At 38.1% G+C, this 25,856-nt stretch overlaps 1 protein-coding gene across 1 annotated transcript in view; it reads right to left on the bottom strand.

Annotated features, from left to right (window-relative positions):
• Window positions 1–4,572: 4,572 nt before the first annotated feature.
• The window catches only part of LOC137277946 (oxysterol-binding protein-related protein 1-like), a 94,450-nt gene continuing 73,166 nt past the window's right edge, over window positions 4,573–25,856 (bottom strand). Inside the window, exons 18-27 of the mRNA XM_067809960.1 lie at window positions 15,190–15,324; window positions 14,234–14,331; window positions 11,760–11,936; window positions 11,164–11,242; window positions 10,241–10,359; window positions 8,706–8,835; window positions 7,942–8,085; window positions 7,163–7,286; window positions 5,741–5,831; window positions 4,573–5,543 (exon numbers count right to left, since the gene is read on the bottom strand). Of these exons, the coding sequence (XP_067666061.1) occupies window positions 5,441–5,543; window positions 5,741–5,831; window positions 7,163–7,286; window positions 7,942–8,085; window positions 8,706–8,835; window positions 10,241–10,359; window positions 11,164–11,242; window positions 11,760–11,936; window positions 14,234–14,331; window positions 15,190–15,324 (1,200 nt within the window). The 3' untranslated portion in view covers window positions 4,573–5,440. The remainder of the gene's footprint in view (window positions 5,544–5,740; window positions 5,832–7,162; window positions 7,287–7,941; window positions 8,086–8,705; window positions 8,836–10,240; window positions 10,360–11,163; window positions 11,243–11,759; window positions 11,937–14,233; window positions 14,332–15,189; window positions 15,325–25,856) is intronic.

Raw genomic sequence — 25,856 nt, 5'->3', positions numbered from 1 at the left:
GTGTGATAAATGCAACATGTGATAACAATTCATTTCCTATGGAAAAATGGATGGTTGTTGAAGCACTTTTGTTTACATCACTGCTTTGCATCATGGGACAAAGGGAAGATAACTGCTGCTTACATACATAATGGCATATAAGATAATGTCCTGGCTACACAAGCTGAAACACATTGGGATACTACTGGAAAGAAGAAATTTACAGCACACAGTACTTTCTTTAGCTATAGTCATGAAAAAAAAGAATCTGCTGCCCTTTTCACCATTTTTTGAATGACAATGACATATGTTTGTTTTACCTTGATTCCTCATACCACTGATTCCTTAAATAATACCTATTTCATTATTTTAAGAACTGCTGTGTCTAGACTGAAAATACAAACAAAAATCTTTCCTTCACAGGCAACTCACGTACAGTTTGTGCCAAACTGGGTTATACCAATCTAAATAATAGAAAATTTAGCAGTGCCTCTAAAAGTTCTGTAGTGCTTGTGAGTTTTGCAGAAAAAACTTGGAAAGTGAAGACATGAACAAACATTTGGGCAGTTTTTTAAATAAATGTTTAGTAGTTGTTCTTCATGACTTCCCTTGCTGTAACAAAGTCCTCAACAAAGAGTTAATTGACCTGATTCAACAGGCAACTCTGAATCAAGGTGCATATTCAAACAAAAGTCTGACATGTAAATACATCAACACGCACATTTTGCCTACTTTGTACATGTTTATATCTAATTTATCTTGCTTTACATGATTTGAACCTGAGTATTTAACTAGAGTGCCACAGCTTTGTTAAGAACATCTGCAAGTAGGGGTGAAATGGTATGCTCCTACCATGGTATGGTATGTATCATGGTATACAGACTTTGGTTCAGTCGGTTTTGTTTCAGTATATGACATATGATCATAATGCAGAAAACTGACAACAGCCAATCCCTAAACTGTTTAATAACGTGGAGAAAAAAACTCATTCTAATATCTCTGTTATTCTGAATGAACCAAACAGTCATTTTTCACCTTGATGGAAGATAGGTACGAAAACAAAAAATACTGATTTTTTAAATGCATTACGGTATACCAAACCAAACGCAAAATACCATGGTGTAGCCTTTCACCCCTATCTGTGAGAACTACCACAACATGTGATTAGGTGTGGTGCGACTCTCCCAAACACCTGATGTCTTGCGTGTCTGTGTGGTTCATGACCAGGGTGGTGAACTCTCCCGAATACCTGAGCCAGCTATAACATATTTGTTGGCACACACAAGCTACCAAACTGATCGTGTAACAGGTTGCTCTCTAAGACATGTACAATAGTCAGATATACCCTAACAGAGGTGGATATATCAAACAGGGACTCACACTTCATTCACACAAGCTCCACTCCATGCAGTTAAGACTACATCAAGTGTGAAGCCATAGCCTAACACTCATATATATATATAGATACATCTACAAGGCCTGTGCAGTTGTAAGTGAGTGAGCATTGCTTTTAGAACTGCAGATAACATCTTCAGAGGAATCAAACTCAGGCCTTCAGCATGACAAGCGAACTATCTACATCATAAGGCACCTCATGCCTTTTTGGTGATTTTGGCTTCACACTGACCATACAGAAGCAATGCTTGTCCTAACAGACTGTTAGGTGGATAGACTGGTCAGGTTTGATGACTTGATCATGGTGGATTCATTGTACAGCAATAAAGTGACTTGGTGTTCACACTATCCATCATATGTTTATCTTGTCAATGTTCATGTTTTTCAAACTGCTACATATAGCTGGAATATTGCCAAGTCTCAATTCAATCACACAATGAAAGAAATATTCATCTTGAGTGAGTGTGTGGATATAATTTCATGTAATTTTCAGCAATATTCCAGCAATATCACAGTCAGTGGTACAGGTAGGGACCATCTCTTCACAGGTAAATTTACAACGGATAATGAAAGGCATGACATTTCAATGACATTTGATGTTCATATCAGCTACAATATTGGTGTTGGCTCATCCCACCATAGATCTGAGTTTGATTCCTCATACAGGCAGTACATGAAGAAGTGATCTTGCTATTCTCCAGTGACTGGGAAAGAAACTGATTCCGAATGTTCAATCAGATTGACAAACTTTGACATACAAGCAGGAACTGTTTTTCATCAGTACAAAAGGGACATCTGAAGTACTTTTCTTACAAAATATAATCAAATACAATCCCTTTCAATATAATAATTTTTTGACAGTCTTACCCATGATACAAAACAACACCATCAACTGATATGTATGAGACATCTTTACCCATCCTCACTTATACAGGCTATGTACACCAATAACCATCATCCATATGCAATTTTACTTCAGTTCTTCAATGGGAGCACTATAAACCTTGAGAACAAGACAGCTTTGTGGAAGTGGGGACCAGGACCATGGCTAACTCATCACACCCAGTTGCTCCTGAGAACAGCTTATCTGTTTCCTTTGGAAACAGCCAAATGGTTTCTCATGGGATCAGCCCAGTGGTATTTTCTAGAATCAGCCGAATGGTTTCTCCTGGGAACAGACCAATGGGTTCTTACAGGAACAGCCAAATGGTATTTCCTAGCCCAATGGTTTCTCCTAGGAACAGCCAAATGGTATTTCCTAGCCCAATGGTTTCTCCTAGGAACAGCCAAATGGTATTTCATTGCCCAATGGTTTCTCCTAGGAACAGCCAAATGGTATTTCCTAGCCCAATGGTTTCTCCTAGGAACAGCCAACAGTCTAATGGTTTCTCTTGAGAATGGCCCAATGGTTTATTCTCTTATCTGCCCCAGGGTTTCTCTTTGGAATGGCCTAAATGTTTCTCCTGGGCACAGCACAACAGTTGATGTAGCCAAGCCCCAGCTTATTTGAGGATGGGTATGACCTCAGATGACTACTTCGATGCTTTACGAAAACAACAGACACATTTGTGACTAAATTGCATATAATTCCATTGAGTGTTCCATATAAAAGGGGATGGAAGTGCTCCCTCAAAGTGTAAATACCAAGGAGGGATATGGAGTGTGCGTAGCCATAGGTGTACACGAAAAGAGGGTGTGTGTAAGAGAAAAGGGGAACCATGGTTGCTATCAACACTGTAGGAATGTTTTGGCCAGCAATCAAATTAACATGCATGATCAGGGTTCATTCACTTCCTGAGTGCACTATCAGTTAAGATGGACCTCGAGGGAGAGTACTAAGATAGATGTAATGCCCCAGTGTATCATGGGAATAGTTCTTCAGTGTGTACTCAGATGATATGTGTACTTCCAGACTGTACCATGAGCACAGATGAACTACCAGAGTCTACTATGAGGACCGGTACATCTCTAGGGAGTACTCAGGCAAGGTATGTACTGCTACCATGTATTATGAGGACAGGTCTACAGCCTGTGTGTACTATAAGGACAGGTCTACAGCCTGTGTGTACTATAAGGACAGGTCTACAGCCTGTGTGTACTATAAGGACAGGTGTACCATAAGGACAAGTGTACTTCTAATGTGTACTAAGAGGAAACATGTACTGCTAGGGTGTACTGCCAACGTGAATTGTGAGGATAGATGTACAGTAGGTTTACTATCTTAATAAATGTACTGTTAGGGTGTACTGCAAGGACAGGGTGAAGCCACAAATGTTTTCTAGCTGCTCTTCTGTCAGTCATGATGAACCCTGTCAATATTGATAACCATGGGTCAGGTATTATGCAAACAAGACATACAAGGACAGATAATCTGTATTCATTGTTATACTATTTCAACATTTTCAAACACCGATATACCAACCATCCATACAAAATCATATAAAAACCAACATCAGTTGTACCTTTCCCTCTATTCACAAAAACCCCACACTGCTACATTTCAAGTCTCTAACGTAAGTCATCGTAAATCCCTAATATTTCACACTTAAATCCATTCACTGCTATGATAAATGTCTCTAATGAGCTACAACCAAGTCTCTTCCATGCTGTTTTCCTTGAATGTCTATACTGTACTATGACAATCACAGCTTCCTATTATGAGAGAACATATATTGATATATTGTCTCTGCTTGTGTCATACCATCTTTACTTTGCCACAATCATCAGAAGTCCCTACCAAGCTCTGATTATCAAAATCCCCTCCATTTCTGCGTCATATTGGGGATAAATTACTCATTAACATAAAGCATTGAACATTTAATGGTGTTCTTGTACTCTGTACTTCCATATTGTTTAAATGTATTGTACACTGAACTTTCAACACTGGATTAAATTTCCCAATGTTTTATTTACCTTGACAGCTCGAACTTCACCTTAAATTTTTTTGAATATTTCTCATCTAAACTGGACAAAATTAGCTAGGGATATTGGTATTTTTAAGATAAATACATCACTAATCAAAATCTGTATATATCCCTAACTATTTTTGTCCAGTATACACTGGAAACCATAACATTCAACACACTTTGGGGACAACGACTTCCTTATTGATCGATACAGATTCTTGTAATGAGGTTATCCATAAGTTTGTTCAATGATGTACGTCCCAGTTTGTAAAAAGCGACTCGAACAAGTAACTGGGAACTGGGTTAATTAATTTAATCCCTGAAAGTGATAATTCTCTTATAAAAGTATAAAGTAACCATGATAGCATAGGGACAGGATTGGTTTTAGCTGATATACACCTTCCATATCTTATAAACCATCCACACAACTTCACTTACACAGGGATTTTACAGCTATGTTCATCCTGATAAGCGGATGATATATAACAGTATACCTGAATAACAAAGGGTTTCCCTTACAGACTTATATACACATTTGTTCTTGATTATGAAGACTGAATATTGGTGTTGGTGAAATGGTATTTCATGTGATAATATTTCGGTTGGATCCATGAGGCACCTTACATATTTTCTGTGCAGTTCAAACTTAAATAAATATCATACACCATTTCTGTGACAAGATATCACTGTTGTTGTCCACTGAATGTAACTCGAAGATTCTTCTAGGACATCAGTATCCAGATCCTTTGGCTTGTTCGACTATTTAGCTGCAGCTTTGTGTATCCCAATGGGTACCATTTCTGTTTGTGTACTGAGAACTAATCACAGATCAGCGGAGATTTAAACAACCAATCACTTTCTCACACAACCAATCACATTCTTCTGTGAAGAACCAAATCAAACCAATCAGATCAAAATTCATATTGACCGAACAGCTGTAAATCATCCAATCCAAATTCACAAGCAGAGAAATCATCCAATCGGAGACAACAGTTTGCCAGTAATGGTAACACATACAGGACAATCACATTCTAGGTACAGCCATTCTCATGATGATCACCCCAAGGCTGGTGGTCTACAGGTCTGTAGTCTGTATACAGCTATTGCATATTCTAGTGGAAGTCTTCTATGTACACCTAGGTCCTATTTGGGACGAACAATCAGAATATATCGGCACATGAAGTCCAATTCCTTTGCCAGTAGTCTCCCTTGAACATCCAGTCTTCCTTGCCTGTTGCAGGATTAATCGTGTATTCAAACCACCTGGAGAAGAAAAACAAACATTTACAAATGGATAAAATATCTGGGATCAACTGTTGATGATAAGTCATGTGAAGAGTACAGCTCCTGGTACATGTGTCAAATTTAATCTTTGTTTGCTTGTTAAAGCTGCACTCCACCACGGAGGTCTGTAAATGAATGAGTGAGTGAATGAGTGAGTAATTTGACCGGTCACTCACTGTGGCGTCCATTCTTTCTTGCTTTTCTTCCTGTCCTTCCTAGCTGCTCTCTGCTTCTCCTCCAGGCGGTTCTTCTCCAGAGCTGCAGCATCTGAAGACATGGCAGGAGTTTAACAAACCTTTCTGTGTGTCTCAGTTTTATAACACAAGGACATTGTTTAAAACTCCCAAAATGTTGAGCCAGGCAGAATGACTGTTTCTTACAAAAAATTACCAGTCTGGACACAAACTTGCCTGTCCGTATTTCCGCCAAAGAGAATACATTGCTGCATGTATTATAAAGTTAAGGCTAAGCTACAAGGCTGGTTCAGAAACTAGAAATCTGTTGCATTTTTTGCCTTACAATCAAGGTGTGAGATGTGGGGTTCCTTTCATGAAGCAACCGTCACTTAGGTTAACATTAACTCCCACTCTATAACATTGCACTGTTACCTTAGGAACTTATGATCGGCTACCTTAGTGCTTTGTGAATTATGGTCTGAGTGATCCTCGTCATTTTTCTCTACCAGGCCATGGACAAGCTACTCTTCAAATAAGATCATCCGTGATGAAAATAGATCGTTCAAAACAGTTGGGCAGGCAAAAAACTTTAAATGCTGATAACACTCTTTAGTCCAAAGCATGTATTATGACCAATAAGTCAAAATGAAGCATGCGAGAGTGGAAGCATTTGAGTCCAAAGTTCCACAACATGATCAGAGCACGACTGTAGTAATTCAGAATTACGATCTGTTAAGTGATAGGATCATGCTCAAAAGCTACTGTATGGGATACAGGAATTCCATCCAGCAATAGTGCAAAATTCAATTTCAGTTTTCATGGAAACCTACAGTAAATTAAAAACAATGGAAACCAGCCGGATCCCGATTGAAGGAGTGGGTAATGAAAAGAAACTGGAAACCATCCTGAAATGGTTCAGTTTTAGTTGCATGGAAACCGCAATGAAACTATAGGAAACTCCCTGGATACCAACTGGAGATGTTGGTTTCCGTGACCATCTTTCTCAGTTTTAGTGTTCTGGAAACCAGCTTATTTTGCAGAGGAAGTGAACTTGAAGTAAGAGAGTCCCTTGCTGTTGAGGAGTCAAATGCAAGTATTCCCAACAAAGCCTTCTCATTAACCGCCATTCAGGACTACTGATTCATGTCTATGTCCAAATACAGATGTCGGATCCATGCCCAGAATAATCTGTCATCTCATAATGGAAATTCAGAAGTCTACACACTCACTGATGCAGACATTTATTTGGTCTGACAAGTCTCCATACAGGACAACTGGGAAAACTCCCACCTGTAAGATCCTGAATTATATGGGTATTTATACAGAGACGAAAAGTCAAGCATTTTTCACAAAGCAAATGAACTATCTGCTGGTCAAAAAAAACCTTTGATGTGGTGGGATGTCTAACAGTGAGAGACTCACCAATATTGCCATCCTCCATCAGCCTCATGTCTGGCCTGAGTCGGGAGTCTGTGGGTGGGAGTCGGTCTTGCATCCCCTCCAGTAACTCGTTTAACCCCATAGCAAACGACGTGAAACAGAAATACTGAAAGCACAACATACACAGTCACTCAATGCACTGAAAAACAATTCTCCATTAAAGAGTTTCTTTCATCTGTTAGCACTGATAATTATATTGAAAACGTCCACTCAGATATCTCTCTGTATGTGATACTTAATTCTGGACAAACTGTTGAATTTACAGTATCTGTAATTGACAAAAAGTGAGTGAGTGAGTAAGTCAGGTTTCATGCTGACGTGATGCAGGTCTTTAACCATGTGCAAGATGACTATCTAAGGATTGTATGAGGCTCAACCTGTCAATCTAGAATCAGTTCCTGGCACACCTTGAAGTTCTGATCAAGTAATGGCAACACCTTAGACCAATCTGTGCCACTGGAAGAATGGAGGCCACATGATTGTGACTTGATAAATATCGAAAATCGTACAAAGATGCAAAAGGCAAGTGAGGGTTGGAAGAAAATTGAAACTTGTTGGGGTTTTGAAATATTTTGTCAAAACCTGAACCAAATCCATTCCATGAACTAGAATGCTACAATATCCTAACCCAAACTCCTGTTACGCACAGTCAACCTTTACAATTATCTCACACTAATAACAATGTCCTACTTGTGTACTATTCAAAGATCGGATTGTTGCCGAGCTGCATATATTGTCTGTTCATGAGTACTTCTGCTAACCTTATGAGAGTCCTCTGGCCTGGGATTGGCTCTCCACAAGGTCACCTGACCAGGCAGACCAAGATCATATGGCTGGAAGTTTTTGCTTGGAATGTCGTCTGCTACATCATCACCTGCACCCTTTGATGACGATGCACCATTTGCCTGTAAAGACACATTTAGAACCTAGAACAGGCCAAATAAGATTGATAGCATCCTGAGGCAATTCACTCTCTCCTTACTTCAACTGTGATGAATGGAAGAATAGTGCCAATTGTATGTGACATGATTATCTCCCTTGGACATCAACTCTGACAGGCATTTAACCTCTTGCATTTGAAATGTCCAGAAACTCATCATGCTCACCTTGCACAAAAGTAGGAGTAGTACTGATTCATAAGCAAACGAACATCAATGTTTAATTCTCTTCTTCTAAAAGGGTTGCTCTCAATAAATGTCTCATAATCACTAAACTTCACCATGGGAGGTAACAGAATGCATTGTACAGGTTCATTTTTACTTCAAAGTTCCAGCTGAAGGTTTCCATCATGATAGTGGACTTTTAATGATGACATATCATTGAAATATATGTGACATTTGGTAAACACTTAGATTATTTTTTGTGCATAAAGGTTGTCTATTCGCAGCATTAAAAAATGCCATTTTGACTTTCTCTTTCCGTAGAACTTATAAGCTTAAGGCCTCCAAGTTTAGTTCAACTTCAGCCCATGCTGCAAATTCTTAAAATCTAATGAAACCAGTGTGAATCATGTGATGGGACTCACCTTTGGATATGCGTTATGGCTGGGAGATGAGTTGGAGGATGTATTTTTGATGAAGGACTCGTACGCATCTGCCTCACTGGAGTACATACCCAGCACCCAGTTCCCGTACATTGCTTTACATTTTCGCTTACTGAAACCGCCAAGACATACTTCCATGTGATTTTCAAGAATGCTCATACCTACAGTGAGTTAGTGAGTTAAGTTTTACACTGCTTACACTGTTATATGGCAGTGATCTGTAAATAATAGAGACAATCCACTGATCAACAACATGAGCATCACCTGTGCAACTGGGAACCGCAACTGTGTCACACAAGTCAGCAAGCCTAAACCACACGATCCCATTATTCATCTCTTACGACAAGCATAGGCATCTTTTGTGGCAGGCGTGGGTTGCTGATGACATGTTTTACTCTGGATCTTCATGGGTATCTTATCTACTTGAACATGGCAGACTGAATGCATCTTTATATCGCTTTACATCTGCGATTACTGAAACCATCAGGACACACTTCTAGGGTGATATTCAAGAACGTTCATATCTACAGGAAGGGGGGTGGGGTAGCCTAGTGGTTAAAGCAATCGCTCATCATGCCAAAGAGCCAGGTTTGATTTTCCACATGGGAGCAATATGTGTGAAGCTCATTTCTGGTGTTCCCCACAGTGATATTGCTGCAATATTGCTAAAAGAGATGTAAACCTTAACTCACTCACTCTAATCTACAGGAAAGTGGTCAACTAAATGTTGTCATCAGTCTAGGGGAGACAACCCTCATTTGCTGTGATTATTGCCAAGTGAGTCATTTTGAAATTGAATTGTAAATGTCAGTTACTATGTTCTAAAAAAACTGTTTTTATGCTTTGTAGCATATGTTGTATGGAATTAACAGGTTGTATTGCTAAAATAATGACCTCCTTGACAAGAAGGGCATTTATATCAGTAAACTTATGCTATAACAAAATGGCAGAAGTTCCATAAAAAGACGGTTCAACAACCCTCAAGGGATTTCAGGTTAGCAAAATTAGATTGTCATAGCAAGTGACTTTAAGCCAGGGCTGCACCGATTCACCCAGACCTAGATTCAGTGAAACTTTCCAATCCATTCTTCATACAAGTAGAAACATCAGATTTATTTAACTCTCAGAGGGAAATCCATCATCACCTTGGCCATGTCTACTGGCAATCATGTTTTGCCTTATTTCAGTGCTTGAAACTGCTCAAGTTGGAGTCAAAATTATGTTCTTGTTGTGGGGAAACAATTTAAATAGGTATTCAGACAACGAATCAAAATAGTGACAATGGTTATCGAAAACCTAAAGAAAGGTGTCAGATTTGATTCGATTTTTGATGAATTGTCATGAATTTTGCAGCCCTACTTTAAGTATTAAGTGTTCTAATAGTTATCAGAACTTTAGCTAAATTATATATTGACGGACACACATATTTACAAGCCAGCACACAATCCCTTGATTAATCATGAGTGCTAAAACTTTGAACAAATCACTCTTAATCAGCACTGGGCTAATCTGCTCACCTGGAATCATATATAAAGCCTTCTACTTTATGGAGATCTTTACCGAACCATCCTCCTTGCTTAAAGTTTAGGACAGCCTTGTGTTTTGTGGTGTGGTTAACAACTTCCATTGTGCCATACTGGAAACACAGAAACAACAAGATGAGAACAGTGATCACCTCCCTGTAACCTCCTGTTGGCAAACAAGGATAAGTATGACTGGCGCAGAGGATGCATTTACTTGAAGTACGTGGTCCATGGCAATGTGCAAAGCACTTTGGTTTGTGGAAGGGAGAGCAGATAGGTTAGTACAGGTGCAGTGCATGACAATGAAGTTGATTTGATGCGTGGCTACACACGTCTTGCTCATAAAACTCTCATGTGATGAGAACTTAATCACAGACAACTTGAGGCCCCTTTGCTCACAATGGCAATTACCAGTGTGTGGCACTCAAACATGCTAATATGGGTCAACTGTTAGGTTGGTGCTCAGCTTATCCTTATTTGCCAGTATCACACCATTTAAACAACATCTTTGAGATCAGATTTGCAGCATGTGTGAACACAAAACCAACATCTTATACATTTAGTGATAAAAACAACCAACAAGAAAAGGTACTGGTAAACCAAATATCATGATCTGGCAGAAATCAGGATTAAAAATCAGAATCAGCTTCTTAGACTATATCACAGTCTATGTTATGGTATTAGAGTTACGACAGTCGTAGCACTAAGACAACTTTTCGTACAAATACGGTGCTGAAATATCATCAAGGTCATCGGCAAACATACACAATAAGATCTTAAGACTATGACCATCTTAAGCCTTTGTTAAATTGCGATCATTGTGATGTTAAGATCCCTTTGAGAAAGAGGGCCCAGGGAAACAAATGTTCACCAATATTTGTAGTACAGGTGTTTCTCCAACTTGTCCTGTTACTCACATGTTCAACCCAGAGTTTGCCTACAATGATGTTGTGCACACAACAGTTGACATTCTGCCATGTATACACCTCGTTGTGTCTGTAATTAAAGCAGAAAAATCATTACTAATGATTCCAGAAAAATCCAAGATGGTCAAAGAGATATGAGCTTCATGTAACCTCTTCTGGACCAACATAAATTGTTTTTTTGTGTAATGCTGCACTCAGCAATATTCCAGCTATACGGCAGTGTCTGGATTGAGTCTGGACCAGACAATCCACTGGTCAACATCATGAGCACTGATTTACACAATTGGGATGCGACTGCATGTGTCAACCATGTCAGGGAGTCTGTCCACTGTCTGTTTTACAATAACCATGGGTTTCTAAAGACTAATTCTAACTCAGATCTACATGGTCGAACATATGCTGTAAAGTTGTAGAGCGAAAGTATGTCATATAAGTTTTAGATGCAAGTCTTCGATATTACGGAGACCTTGAGTATTGAGGACCGAAAACATCTACTGCCATGCTTTACAAAGAAATAAAAAAAAAAAAAAAAAAAAAAAAAAAAAAATAAATTCTAAAAAAGTTCTTAAGAAATTAAAAATACTTACTCTTTTAATTCTAATGTGATTGTTCCCTTGGGGTTGATTTCAACGGACTTCCCCCAGAACTTGAGTTTGGGGTTGATGGATCCATGGAAGGAATATTTGGGCGAGGACACATGGATGGCACTGATGGGAGGGTGGTGACTGACTTGCTCCCCCATCAACTTGTAGCCCAGGTCAGGTCTGGAGGACAAACAATCATATATATATTCAGCATATCATTTTTCATAGACAGTATACATTACACAGTTTTTCCATTCGAGAAGACGCGGAGCACACTACCCCAAAACTGTCTTTCATAAGTGTAGTAACAAAACATTTTGGTTCCATGTCTTTTAGAAGACTTGAGTTTCTGAAATGATGTAAAAACTGGAAAACAATTTCCATGCTTTGGGGGAAATCCCTTGGAATTACCTAGCACCAGTGTGTGGAAGTTTTTAAATTGTGATAGTCAGTTGAGATAGCTATGCCTGAAAGTTACTAGACTACAGTGATTGAAATAATTTTTCAACTCAACCTGACAGCCGGGCTGGTGTCCCATAACTGTTGCCTGCCCATCTTCAAAGTTGCCTGCCCACCTTTATAACTTACTTTTTTGCAATAACTTACAAAAATGCTGCCATTCTGTAACAAGTACAAACGAATAAGTAACCCTCTTTTAGACTGGTCCTTATTGACAGGTGGAGAGAATTCCCTGGCCACGGGCAGTCGGGCAGGCCGTTATTTTGATCACTGCTAGACTATAAAATAATTCCCTAGTCTCAAATTGGAAAGACACAGGAGCTGCTACTAAGATTTTATCAGGCCATAATCCTACATGCTTTAAAAGTGTGTACTTACTTAAGAAATCGGATAGACTGACATATTTACAATATGACCCATAAAATTCACTTGACATTCAGGCAAATTTAGTGTGTATATTTACTGGCCTGACTGGATTTTTTCTCGCCATGCGAGTGAGTTTAGTTTTACACCAAAAACAGCAATATTCAAGGTATATGGCAGCAGTCTGTAAATAACTGAGTCTGGACCAGACAAACCAGTGATCAGCAACTTGAGTATCAATCTGCGCAACTAAGAACCAATGACATGTGTCAACAAAAGTCAGGGAGCCTGACCACCCGATCCCATTAGTCACCTCTTGCGACAAGCATAGTCGCCTATTATGGCAAGGATGGGTTGCTGAAGGCCTATTCTATCATGGACCTTCACAAGTCAGATTTGTTACTAGTCATAGGTCAGTGGCTATTTTGGATACTGCTTAACATGAAAAAATACAGAAACCTGGTTCCTGACTTATTAGACCCTTTAATGTTGTATTTGTGTTAGTGCATATAGACAGCAAACCGAGTTGACAAATATCCTCCCTACAACAAATCCTGGTCAACAAAATGAAGACTCTATTTAGACGGAAAGCTACAGATCATAATAATCTATGGAAATAAACTCTGCATTTAAGAGAGGTATTTTTAATCATAATCACCTAACAATGTTCAGCTTCTAATGACTAGAGTTTCAACAATTCGGTTCGATTCATAAAAAATTGAATCTGACACCTTAGTTTCAATTTTTGTAAGCATTATCACTATTTCCATTCGATATTTGAATACCTGTTGGCATACCATATCGAAAATGAAGTCGAATTGAGGTCAGGTGAATCAATGAAGCCCAACTAATCATACCAGATATATTAACAACTTCAGAATTCTCTCAAATTTGGCATTTGGACAATTGAACAATTTGGACAACTTGAACTTGATGCCAATGTGTCTTGATGTTCTGTCACTGTGACATTATCCGGTTATGTCTTATAAAAACAGTAGCATCAGTCCTGAAATAGAAGACCCTTTCAGATAGAACTGTCTACATCACATCCTCCTCTGCTTGGGCTATATTTTACATTTGAGCATGATCCATATAACTCACATTACAGGTTTACCATGAGCAAAGTATGATGTGAAGTAAAATCAATACGCAAATTTAAAGTATACTTCAGAAGAACCGAACATTCAAACTTTGTATTTGTAGCCAAGTGAGGATCAACAATGAAATCTGTTGTTTCTTATACACTGAAATCCTATCAGACTGTGTTGTGTTACGTGACGGGGATTATTTGATAACACATTGCCAATGCAACCAGCACATCTTAAAAGAACATACGAATCCGTTGGCAAATGACCAGAAGGTGGCAACATGAATATGTGCAAACTCCTAGTTGCTGGTACAACAATGTGCAGTAAAACTTGGACAAAGTACTGAGACTATACTTCTCAATCCATCCAGCTGTGAACGCGTACCTTGTAATAATTGGAGAACCATAATAACTTGTGGCTGCAAGAGTAATATGATCCCCAGGAAGTTGAGCCATGCCGTTGAAAGTGACATCCAATAATCGAAGGGAATAAAACAGTGCCTTGAGCATGCAGTAGCTGCAAGGATATGTGTGCTATATAAATATCCCATAACAATACACATCTCACCGTTCCAACTCGTACGTTTCTCCTAACAAAGGGTTGAAGGGTTTTCCTATCCTTTCCCAGTTGGAAGATATTGCTGACACGGCAAAAGCTGCCACATACTGAAATATAAATATGCAGAGATCAAGTACAACCAGCAGTACCACTTACTGAACAGTCATCAGAACAATACCTTGTATGTTTCTATCTTAACTTTGCCAGCGGTCTGATCAAGGTCAATAACAATGAGATAATTATTGATGTATTTTAAATCTATGAAAAAGAATGCTTCAAAGTGACAAAAATAGAATTATACAATTTTTCCTCAATAACACATTTGAAATCTATTTAATGTTTAATGCTCACACATAGCCAAATTAATAATACTTCAATCGTTAAACAATTAAAGAAACATTTCTCATAAACACATTTCTCATTATCGTTACATTGTAACAATGAATTTGAATATAAACAGGTTCACAAGGCCTCAATTTTGTTAAAGGTTAATAGAGATTTTGCATTAGCAAGTGGAAGGCTATCAGAAGATGTTGCTACTGTGCTCGATATGCTTCTCTTACAGTAAAACTTGCTGTAACCTGTTATAACTTGCTGCCTTAGAGATTAACCTATCATACACAATTTATTTATTGAAAATACACAAATTAACATTCCGTAAACATGGTAAAGTAGTGCAGAAATCATAAAACTTGACATGCATCAAGATGAGCTTACATACATCTTTCCAAAAAAATCAAAAGGTAAAGTATCAAAATCACAAGGTAAAGCATCGAAATCACAGGGTAAAGTATCAAAATCACGAGGTAAAGCATTGAAATCACAAGGTAAAGCATCAAAATCACAGGGTTAAGTAACGGAAGGCCTGAATAATTTTTCACCATCTGTGTTTCTAATTCCTCCATAATGCAAGCTATCCAAGTTTGAAGACCTTGTTAATATGGACGTGACCTCTTATGCTGTACCTGCATCCGCTTGACTGGGTCGGCCTGTCGACTGGCCTCATCCAGGAGGTAGCTGTACTCCATATACTCAGAGATTCGCTGGATAAAGCTGATTGGCTCATTGAATATCACAGGCATTGTGATTTTGGACAGTTCCTGGAACATTACCAAAAACAATTCATATCACTTACTGAGAAACAAATTACACTAATTCTAAACTGTGTCTTGAAATATTTGTACAAATTATTCAAGCTAAAAACAAAACACAATCTTCAGGGCTAACAGAAACACTGACATAAAAACACATAATACAGTACCACCATATCTTACTTCTTGATTGGTGAAAGTGTGGTCACCAATATTCAATGCATCACTGTGACATGTAAATATTAGACTGGGCAAAGCAAACAGTTATAAATAGCCTGATCAATGATCCTCGTCAGATCACTACAATTAGCATTTTGCCCAAATCATTACGCTGGAGACTGAATTTGTTCCAGAATTGGCCAAGATTTCTGTTCAAAAAGTTCTTTGTGAAACTCAAATGATTTATGATAAGGTCTTGTGTTTCTATCTGGATAACAAAATTACTAGAAAGATCATTATGTTGTCGTTGCTGCAGACAGACTTTAATTTTTATCTGACCATCTAAGATACAAGTGACAATAAGGATACAAAGGTTATAAGATTAACTTAAATGTCAGAACCCAGTGTTTCAAGAAGTTTCATGATCTGTTAATGCAGCAACATACAATATTTTGTTGCTTTTCTGATGTTGTAAATGTTTGCGACTACTTGCAGTATACAATTGAAACAACTGTAAGTCATGATATTTCCTAAGAGTAATAAAGGTACGATGGGGCAGCCTGGTGGTTAAGGTGTTTGCTCATCATGAAAAATACTCGGGTTCAATTCCCCACATATGTACATTTAGTAAAGGCCATTTCTGGTGTCCCCCACGGTGAAATTGCTGAAATATTACTCTAGGCGGCACAGAAACATACTTGCTCACTAAGAATGATAAACCTGTACCCTGTACATCTGCAGCTTGTCATTAAAAACCAACAACCCAATCATTAAATATACCAATCATTGAACAGAGTTATACATAAATATTTCTTCATCCCATTAACAGTACTATTCCATTAAGTGAACACAGGATGTCTTTGATGACAAAACGTCTCTTTTAACATCGCATCGAGGAGTCTACAGTACACTTAGTCGACTTGATCCTTCAATCTTGACAGCCTGGGAATCAATGACAATCCAAATCAATGCCCACCTTGCTTTCTGTACTCAACCAACAATAATCCTCCTCATGCTTAAGAGGCTGTGGCCCTTGCTGCCGATACTTGCTGTGTTATTGAGACCATTTATTACAAAATGGGAGGAAGAGCTTCCCTATTCACTCCCCTAACAGATTGGCTGCAAGCATCTTATAGAACAATGACAACAGTAAGCCGATTGTGGGATATCTGTCTGAACTCTGCTCAGGCAAGGCTGATTGGCAGTCGGGTTGGGCAGTGGTTGATGTGTTTGTTCATATTGGACTCATAACATAGAGTGGCCCCTGTTAAAATGATTGTGCTGTATTTCACATTTACATGTGTATCCTTCTCTTCATTTTCTTTATAATGCTTACCAAAAAAAATATGAATATCTGGGGTTCAGATAGATTATAAACATGAACAGCTACTAAACCCAGAAATGTAAAGTCAGACCTATTGTCTCCTGGATCATAGCTATGCTTACTAACATACAGGGATCCCATGGTCAGAGTGAGTGGGTTTGGTTTTATGCCGCTTTCAGCAAATATTCCAACAATATCACAGCGGGGCACACCAGAAATTGGCTCCATACATTGTAGCCATGTGGGGAAGCAAACTTGTGTCTCTGGCGTGACAAGCAAACGCTTTAACAACTAGGCTACCCCTCCGTAGTCAGAGACCACTGTGTAAATCCTTGGACATAGTTGTCTGAAAGAAAGTGACCCAACTACCAAAGCAGGCTTAAGACAAGATCTAATTTCACTGCTCTACCTTCGCTACCACTGTTTCAAAATCATATATTACAGAACTAATAGAACTTCAAAATCATTTGTCCCATAGAGCATTAAACTTCTTATCCACAAAAATTGCAATACAGAAATCTATGATGAAGCACAAGTGATTCTTATATCATGTACTTTGATCATGTTATGATTCATCATCATATTCTGAACAGATTGACATTGTGTATATGTACTTTAAATTATTTGTTATTTACTTTGTATTGGCTCTTTGAATGCAAGACAAATTTTCCCTTGCAGGACAATAAAGTTTGTCTTATCGTATCATAACAGTGAAACTGGTATTGAACTCAAGGCACACTTGTCTCATTTCCAAATTAAGAACAGTGATAACTGGCCATTTGTATAAAGCTACTCCTGTGCAGAGATCAACACCATTCCTGTTCTGCTCCATACAAGTGCCAAAGGAGCCCACCTTGGGCATGAAAGTGATTTATCGAGAACCATGGACGGAGTGAAATGAAAAAATTGATTGGCCTAAATTTGTTCCTCTGTCCTGACCGCCAAAAGCCCGAAGAAATCAATCTTTTCCTAAATTTAGTTTTCTTCTCGTGCAAACTTGTCTACAGGAATAACAGCCATTCTCCTGCTGGCTCCATGTAGCTACACGCTCTGTGCAACTATCAAACTTTGTACAGAGTTTGAAGAAAGCAATCAAGCAGGATAGGATCCCAATCAATGGCCTCATCACATCAATAATTCAAAAAGTACCACACGTGACAAGTAGACCACACTAGTCACCCGGATCAATGTAACAATCCAAGTTTTCGAAATAACCCAGTAGGCAGTCGTTTCTGTGCGATGGCATGCCTTGCAGTTATAATACTTATGTCAATTCGAGCACTGATAAAATCAATATGCATCATTATCTTACATTTATGTTTGTGTGATCTTGGGGAGTAATTGCTCTGTCTAGCCCAGTCCATTCCATGCCACCAAAACTGTAGGGAAAAATCCTGGTTCATCCAAAGTATGTATGAAGAGACACTGTTATTCACTTTGGTAACAAGGTAACATATAACTGGTTTCTCTGCCTGAGCATCATGAGGTTCATGTTATATCATCTGTACTGCTGTCTGCACAGCGTGAAGCAAATCATCAACTCATATTAGACTAGAGCTGAATCTGTTGGCTTCATTTTAATATCTGTCCAAGCCTATACAGACATCCTGTAAGGAATTGTTTTGACAACCCATCCTCTTGCTTCTCTGTTTAAATATTATCATGTTTTGACAAAAGGTTAATCTGTTTCCCCGTTTTCATTATCTGAAATCCTTGCGGTGTCTTAGCAGATGGTATTTGAAGAAAGAAAGAAATCCATTGGGCACTGTCTTCGTGTATCTGTCTGCTCAATGATACAACAGCTGTTGCACTGTGGACACACATGATGTTCAGTTATAAGTATATGCATTTTGAAATTGAAGGAGATATGAAAACATGCTTGAGGGCAAAATTCAGAGTGTGAAGATTTTTGCTCTCCTCAGATACAAGTTATTAGTTTTATTCTTGATCAAAAAGCAAAGTTATTGAAAGTGAGTACAATGGCATGTGTAAATATTGAAAAGGCACTGATGAATAATACACTGTCCCTGGCACGACTACAGTTATAAAGACAATACACCCGGTGATGCATTTTATGGAACTAAGATAAATTCAACCAACTGAAATTACTTAAAACCTGTATTTGCACCCTAACAAACTGTTTATCAGTGGCATTCTCAATTCTCACAGCATAACATGGGAGTGGTCATATTGAATGCCAGGAAATCCTAATTTGGATGACAAGAAAGTTTGTGTGTTGGTTTATGGGTCCAAGACAAATGAAGCTGAACTGTTCTTGTCTTTTTGATAATACTCAGGTACTCTGGAAATCCTACACTCAAAATTACAGGTTTAGTGTTCACTGATTTAGTGAGTGGGTATGGTGATACACTGCTTCCAACAATATCATGGCACACCAGAAATGGGCTTCAACCATGAGGGGAATAAATCCTGGGTCTTCACCAAGAAAAGTGAGCACTTTAACAACGAGGCCACCCTACTGCCCATCTGATTTATTAAACAATACACAGACATGACATAATTGTTGCAATGTCTTAAGTTTAACTGAATCATCAAAAGATATGGGCACATTTATTTAAAAAAAACAACAACACATCTAAATGATCTTTTGAAGAAAAAACTGCATTTTAAACTAGGGTATCACTCATTGATTTTCTTTGGACACATGCACACCCACTTGCATACCTGACCGTCTGCTTCCTCTGAAGCTGAGAGATACAAAACATAAAAAAATAATTTGGTTGGCCTCTGGAAAACAAATTTGTTTGATTCATGTTTCTGCCAAATTAAACATCTGATGTGACATTGATCTTCCTTTACGTTCATCATAGCTTTTCAATGTCAATGTTAACAGTCTTTCCTTTGTCCTCATTACAAATCCTAAACACAAAGACAAGCAGGACTGTCCCCAAGTTTGCATCTTCATTCAAAGATCGTTTCAGCTTCAACATGCACGGAAGCTGACTGATTAATATTTCAGGTGAAACAAATGCAATTTTAATTGTTCAGTTTAATTGAACCTTCTCCTGATAACATTGACTTATACAAATTGTAGGTAATTTTACTGCAAATCTAATTGCTGTAATCGCAGGGTGCCATTTTTATTCCCCTGACAAATGGCTGTCTAATGTACCCATAAAACTTTGATTGAAGTACGTCAGTGAGTTGAAATAAAGGACTCCACGTACATTTGACTTTTGTATACCATTTAAACATACCACAAGGACACTAGTTTCAGTTTTCTGTTGTCAGTAAACTTACAGACTATGGCACTGCCATCTACACAATAACCAGTGAGTGAAGTTTTATACAGCATTCCAGTGATCTGTAAATAACTACGAGTCTGCACGAGACAATCCAGTGATTAACAGAGATTAAGGGCATGAGCATGGCTCTACAAAACTGGGATACGATGACATGTGTAAACCACGTCAGAAAGTCTGTCAACCCAATCTCATTAGTTCCCTCATATGGGTACCTAAAGACTAATTCTAGTACAGATCTTCAAGTGATAAAATCCAGTCATAATGTGATCAGTCCGTCCTGACTTTTACTAGTCTCTGGACAGCAAACACATCAGATTTTAGCCTTGGTTCTCCATTAACTATAATTTCTGTTAGATCTGATGATCAAAAGTACTGCATTGCGTACCATAAACAGCAACAATTCAGATAAGAAAGACATTGGTCGTTAGACTCCAATATCGAGAAGTCTTCCTTGAACCAAAGATTGTACTATCAGGATTTGCTTTATGAACAACTAGTGTAGACCAAGTTCCCAGACAACAGTTTAATGAATGCCAAAATAAACTGTAATTACCAGACAACATGCTTCTGTGTCACTATGGTTACAAGGAAATAAAGGTACTGAGGTTTCCTTGAATTCTGCTTGCAGTGGCATTGGGCCAAAAGTTAGAAACACAGTCGATGCCTCATCAGAGTGAGTGAGTGAGTGAGTTTGGGTGAGTGAGTGAATGAGTAAGGGAGAGCAATTATTATCTGTCAGTCTTATATCAAATAAAATAAATCACAACAATTTTCATTTACCAGCTCAGACATTGCTAAAGATAGATGAAACACTCTGTATGACACATCTTGATCAGTAGTATTGGTCATGATTTGCACACATTTGGTTAATGGGAAGTACTTCAGATGTGTCAAAACAGGCTGTGATAGGATATGCATTTCTCAATGGAAAGTTCTTGTGTGTACAAGAGGCCCTCAAACTAACTTGTTCCAATCACATAGTACCAGTCAATATCTGGTCTATACTGTTGAATGGAACCACTAGTGAGTGAGTGAGTGAGTGAGTGAGTGAGTGAGTGTGTGAGTGAGGTGAGTGTGTGAGTGAGTGAGTGAGGTGAGTGTGTGAGTGAGTGAGTGTGTGAGGTGAGTGTGAGTGAGTGTGTGAGTGAGTGAGTGAGTGAGTGAGACAGGTGAGTGTGTGAGATGAGTTGAGTTTAGTTTTATGCTGCCCTCAGCAATATCCCAGCTATATCGCGGTGGTCTGTAAATAATCGAGTTTTAATATTGCTGAATCACTGCTAAAAGTAGCATAGAACCAAACTCACTCAACACAAATCATTGTATTCCAACAGCTTAGTTTGATGCTCATGCTGTTGATCACAGGATTGTCGGGTTCAGACATGATTATTTGCAGGCCATCGCCATATAGCAGCAATATTGCTGAGTGTGGCGTAAAATAAACTCACTCCCTGTAATTTTTGCAGCAGCTTCTACTTTCACTGATAACATCCTTCTCCATTTTGGAAATGTTTGGTTTATTCGTGAATCAAAACATCGTATCTTTACTTCTGTATTCCAGTCAAGATAAGCAGTGGTGCATGTTGACATCTGTCATTGGTTAAATAATAAAAAAAAAATTGTGGAACTGGGATTTTGAATATGTGTGCCTTTAGAGCACTAGTAACTTTAACCATACAGCTTGGATACGTCTATAAGCAAATTGGAAAGAATGAAAAATCATTAGTCTTTTGGTTACAATTAGTTAGTGTTGGGAATCAACCTCTAATACCATAATCGATTATCAATGTCTTCTGTCGAACAATTATCAATAAATGGTCGACTACAAGTATGGATTTATGAACAAAAGACCACCTGCTAAGACGACTGCTACACGATCACTTGTAACAAAATATATGTCTTAGGACATGAGATATTCTTTAGAAATGGATTAAAAATTATTAATTATTGAACTCTGATTGTCAAACAATCAATAAACCGATTATATGATAGATCCGTGCACCATTACAATTAGTTCGTTTTAAAATAATCAATAACACATGAATCAGTTAAAACTAAGAGCGATTCCATAAAGGAATGTCATGCTTCATCACACTTTGCATGATATGAAATTCCCCAAAAACGTTAATTAAAAATTGAAACTGTTGAATCAGTGAAGGATTACACATTCATTTACGCATTCATGTGCCATCATGTATATGGATGCTATAATGAATGGTTTACATTTAAGAGAAACCTTTGATATTAAACAACATTTTCTCCAAAATCAATTATGGTCATTTACAATCCATCACAGCACTGCTAGAAGGAAGTCAATGAATCATCGTTATAATCTATCATAGTCACATCAGCTGTCAATATCCCAGCTACATCACCCACGTCTATACATGGTGCAGCCAGACAAAGCAGCGGCCCAGGAACATTAGTGCATGTTGTTGGGCTATGATGACATGTACCAAGCAGTTCAGTCAAATGGTATGCCAAAACTTCCGGACAAATCGCCCTGCATGGATATTCTTCTCAGAAAACTTCACATTGGGTTGCTGAAGACATTTCTATTCTTGACCTTCAGAGGTCAAGAGCTCCAGATAATTTTTCAAGCAATTGGGTATTTACTCCCATGTCTGTTTATGTATGAGTAATTGCATTTTTTGCGTAATAACTAGCATTTTGTATACTCCCTCTAGTTACAAGAATTGAATTCTTTTACACAGAGCTTCTTGTCCTTATTGGGTAATTAACTCTAATAAATATATAAACAGAAAAATGCTTCTCAACAGACTAAAAGTTGTTATTAAGTGTTATGTTGCCAAATAGTTGGCAGCCATTTCTAATTACTCAACATGAAGTCATGTGCCTTTTAGAAATACATTCAGAGAGTGGCTACAGCTATAATAGCATATGTATAATTTCTATAGGCATCGCCTACCATTTCCTAATACTGTTGCAGAGTTTGGGTGCCTTGACCAATTATACGCAAGAAATTTCAATTCACCGAGTAAAGTATGCAAGGTATTATAGGCCTATTCGTTTAAAATGATTCTTACGCATTTTTTGTACTCCCAGATTTGTAATTAATTGAGGAAATGTGATTTTTATTGAGTAAAATATGCAAATACATGCATTATCTGGAGCTCTGTGGGATACAAGCATGGATTGCTGAAGACCAATTCTTAACAAGTCTGATTTTGCCTGGTTCCTCAAATAGGATGGGTTGGGTACTTACAAAATAAAGACTCCGATAAGGGTTAAATGGGACTTAAAGACACTACTATTGGACCCTATATAATCAAACCACAAAAGCCTTCACTGTGACTTGCCCTGGCTAGGATGAATCCCACACATCCACATTCACACTGACATTCCATAAAGATTGTAGACAGGAAGCTTGGATAGCATTGATCATATGTATGATTGTATTTTATCTCCTAAATGATCCCCATCAAAAGTCTCATTACATATTTTCACATTCATATTCAAACTTCTCTATCCTAACCCATCTATCAAAATGTCCTCATGACAAGATTATCTGAAACAAGACTCAACACTTTCCTCAGTGTTGCTACTAATACAGATATGTAAATAACAATTTTATACCTAATTGCATTTTCACTTCAGACATTCTGCATGGGTACGAAATGATAGACAAGTTGGCCTCCCTTCACTCTTCAATGGAAGACAGCATCAATATTGGATGAAGCTGGCCTCCAATCAATATTGTCTGCTGCTCACTTTGTGAACTGCTGGACTTTCTTCTGCATATGAATGCCTCACTCTGGCATCATATGCTATATTTACAAGACTGCAAGTGTTAGCCAAGCAAGTGCAAGATTTTCTACATAAGTGTTTAAGACTTCCTGCAGAAGTGTTTTAGCTAGCTGAAACAAAAAAAACCTCAACCTTATACTGGAATATCTGTTCACCATATTTTTTATTATACATATAATTATAGACAGTGATGTGTTTCACGTCCAGTTTCAAATTCATCAGGGGAAACCTATATTCATCATAACAGCTTTAGGAACTAAAACTTAAGTATGGCTTTGGCTCACCTCAGCAGACATACTAAAACAACCTGCCCATGTGAACACAAATGAACTGACATTTCAGTGAAAGATTAAAGACTGAATGTACAATTCATCATTGCAACATTAGAAACGTTATGGAGATACAAGTTATTACAGACAAGCTTATGGTCATGAAGACTGTTTCAGAACTATTCCATTGCCTAATTCTCCAGGGAAACCTACACAAATCCATGGCTATATTCCCATGACTCTTGCGATCTCAGATGAACCATCCTTGATTTTCACCAACATTCATTTGATTAGCTACACTACTCAGTTAAATCGACCAATCACATGAGGAACAAACCAACATCATCTTTAGGTTGGCAATATCCACAAGCAAGTCCACCAAATGATTACAAAAGACTTGGCAAGATATTCAGCATAGAAAATTGACTGACATGCAAAACAAAACCATAAAAATCTCTCTGAAGAAAAGAATGTCTTCATGACCTTAGAAACTGGCAGTGCAAGTCCTTACCATTTCTTTTGGCCTTACCTTGATGTTTGTATCTTTTCATAGGGAGAACATTTTTATGTGAAAAATAAAGGCCAAGTAACTTGAGATCAAGCTAGTCCTAGAAATGTATCCAGGGTTTAGCATAGGTTTGCTGAAATGCAAGCCCTGAGGATATAGTGGATGACCATAAGACTACATCTATATAACAGGCATTAGGTTTGTCTAGACTCCACTGGGATTAATGATGGTGTAGACTTCTCTCTAGGCAAATCTGGGGTTTTAAAGTCAAAACTACCATCAATCATCTGCAGGATCTTATTCCTTCATTGTTATTTCAAGCAGACGTTTTGAATATATATACATATATAGAGGAGGGAGTCAGGAAAGGAGGTGAGGGATTAGGAATTAACATGTGTTTGAGTTTTACACTGCATTTAACAATAATCCAATTTCAGTTACATCAAACAGCCTCATTTTAATATCATAGAAATGACCAAATAAGTGACAGACTTTCACCACAACAAGGAATCATATTAACGAAAGTATGGATACACTACGTGGAGGACAAGCCAAACCATCTAGGCCACATCCTAAAGCATCTTCCAGGGCGGTAACCCATCCAAGTTCTAGCCATGATGTCCAGTCATTAAGACCAACTGTGGTCATTTCAGTTGCCTCTTACAACAAGCGCTTGTCAATGTGAGGAGATGGGAGCAGTAATTATGAGGCAAGGTAAACCATGTCCCATCAATCAAGACTACATTTATCCCTAGACCATCACTACATGAGTCCCTAACTTCAACTGACACAAAATGAACACGGTTCAAAACTAGGACATTTTTAAATCTGTAATTCCTCAAGACTACTGACTTGAAAGACGGACCACTTACAAAAGGAAGACTGACACAAAATGTTTATCTTCCGTGCACTAATGATTTCTGAACATTTCCAAACTGAAGAACCCTCCAACCTTCATTGTGGAGGACTGCAAAAAGTATTTGACCTTGGTGCAAAAATATCCTCTGTGTTAAACACATCCTGCAGGCATGCCCCATGTCACATTTCTGATACTGATTGGGATTATGTTATCATTAGTAGTGCTGTTACATGATCAATGCTTGTTGTAAGAAAGAAATTAACTAAAATTCCATGAAACAATCATGAAAATACATGGAAGCCTAAAGGGTTTCCATAGAACAAGTGGTTGTTCATTTGTTATTTGGTTGAAAACATATGTGCCATGAAAAGTCCACATTCAGCTTATACTG

The sequence above is a fragment of the Haliotis asinina genome, chromosome 3 (genome assembly GCF_037392515.1).
Source record: "Haliotis asinina isolate JCU_RB_2024 chromosome 3, JCU_Hal_asi_v2, whole genome shotgun sequence".
In the NCBI taxonomy this organism is placed as follows: Eukaryota; Metazoa; Mollusca; class Gastropoda; order Lepetellida; family Haliotidae; genus Haliotis; species Haliotis asinina.
Note: the sequence above shows the minus strand (reverse complement) of the source record. Positions and strands in the feature narration are given on the sequence as shown.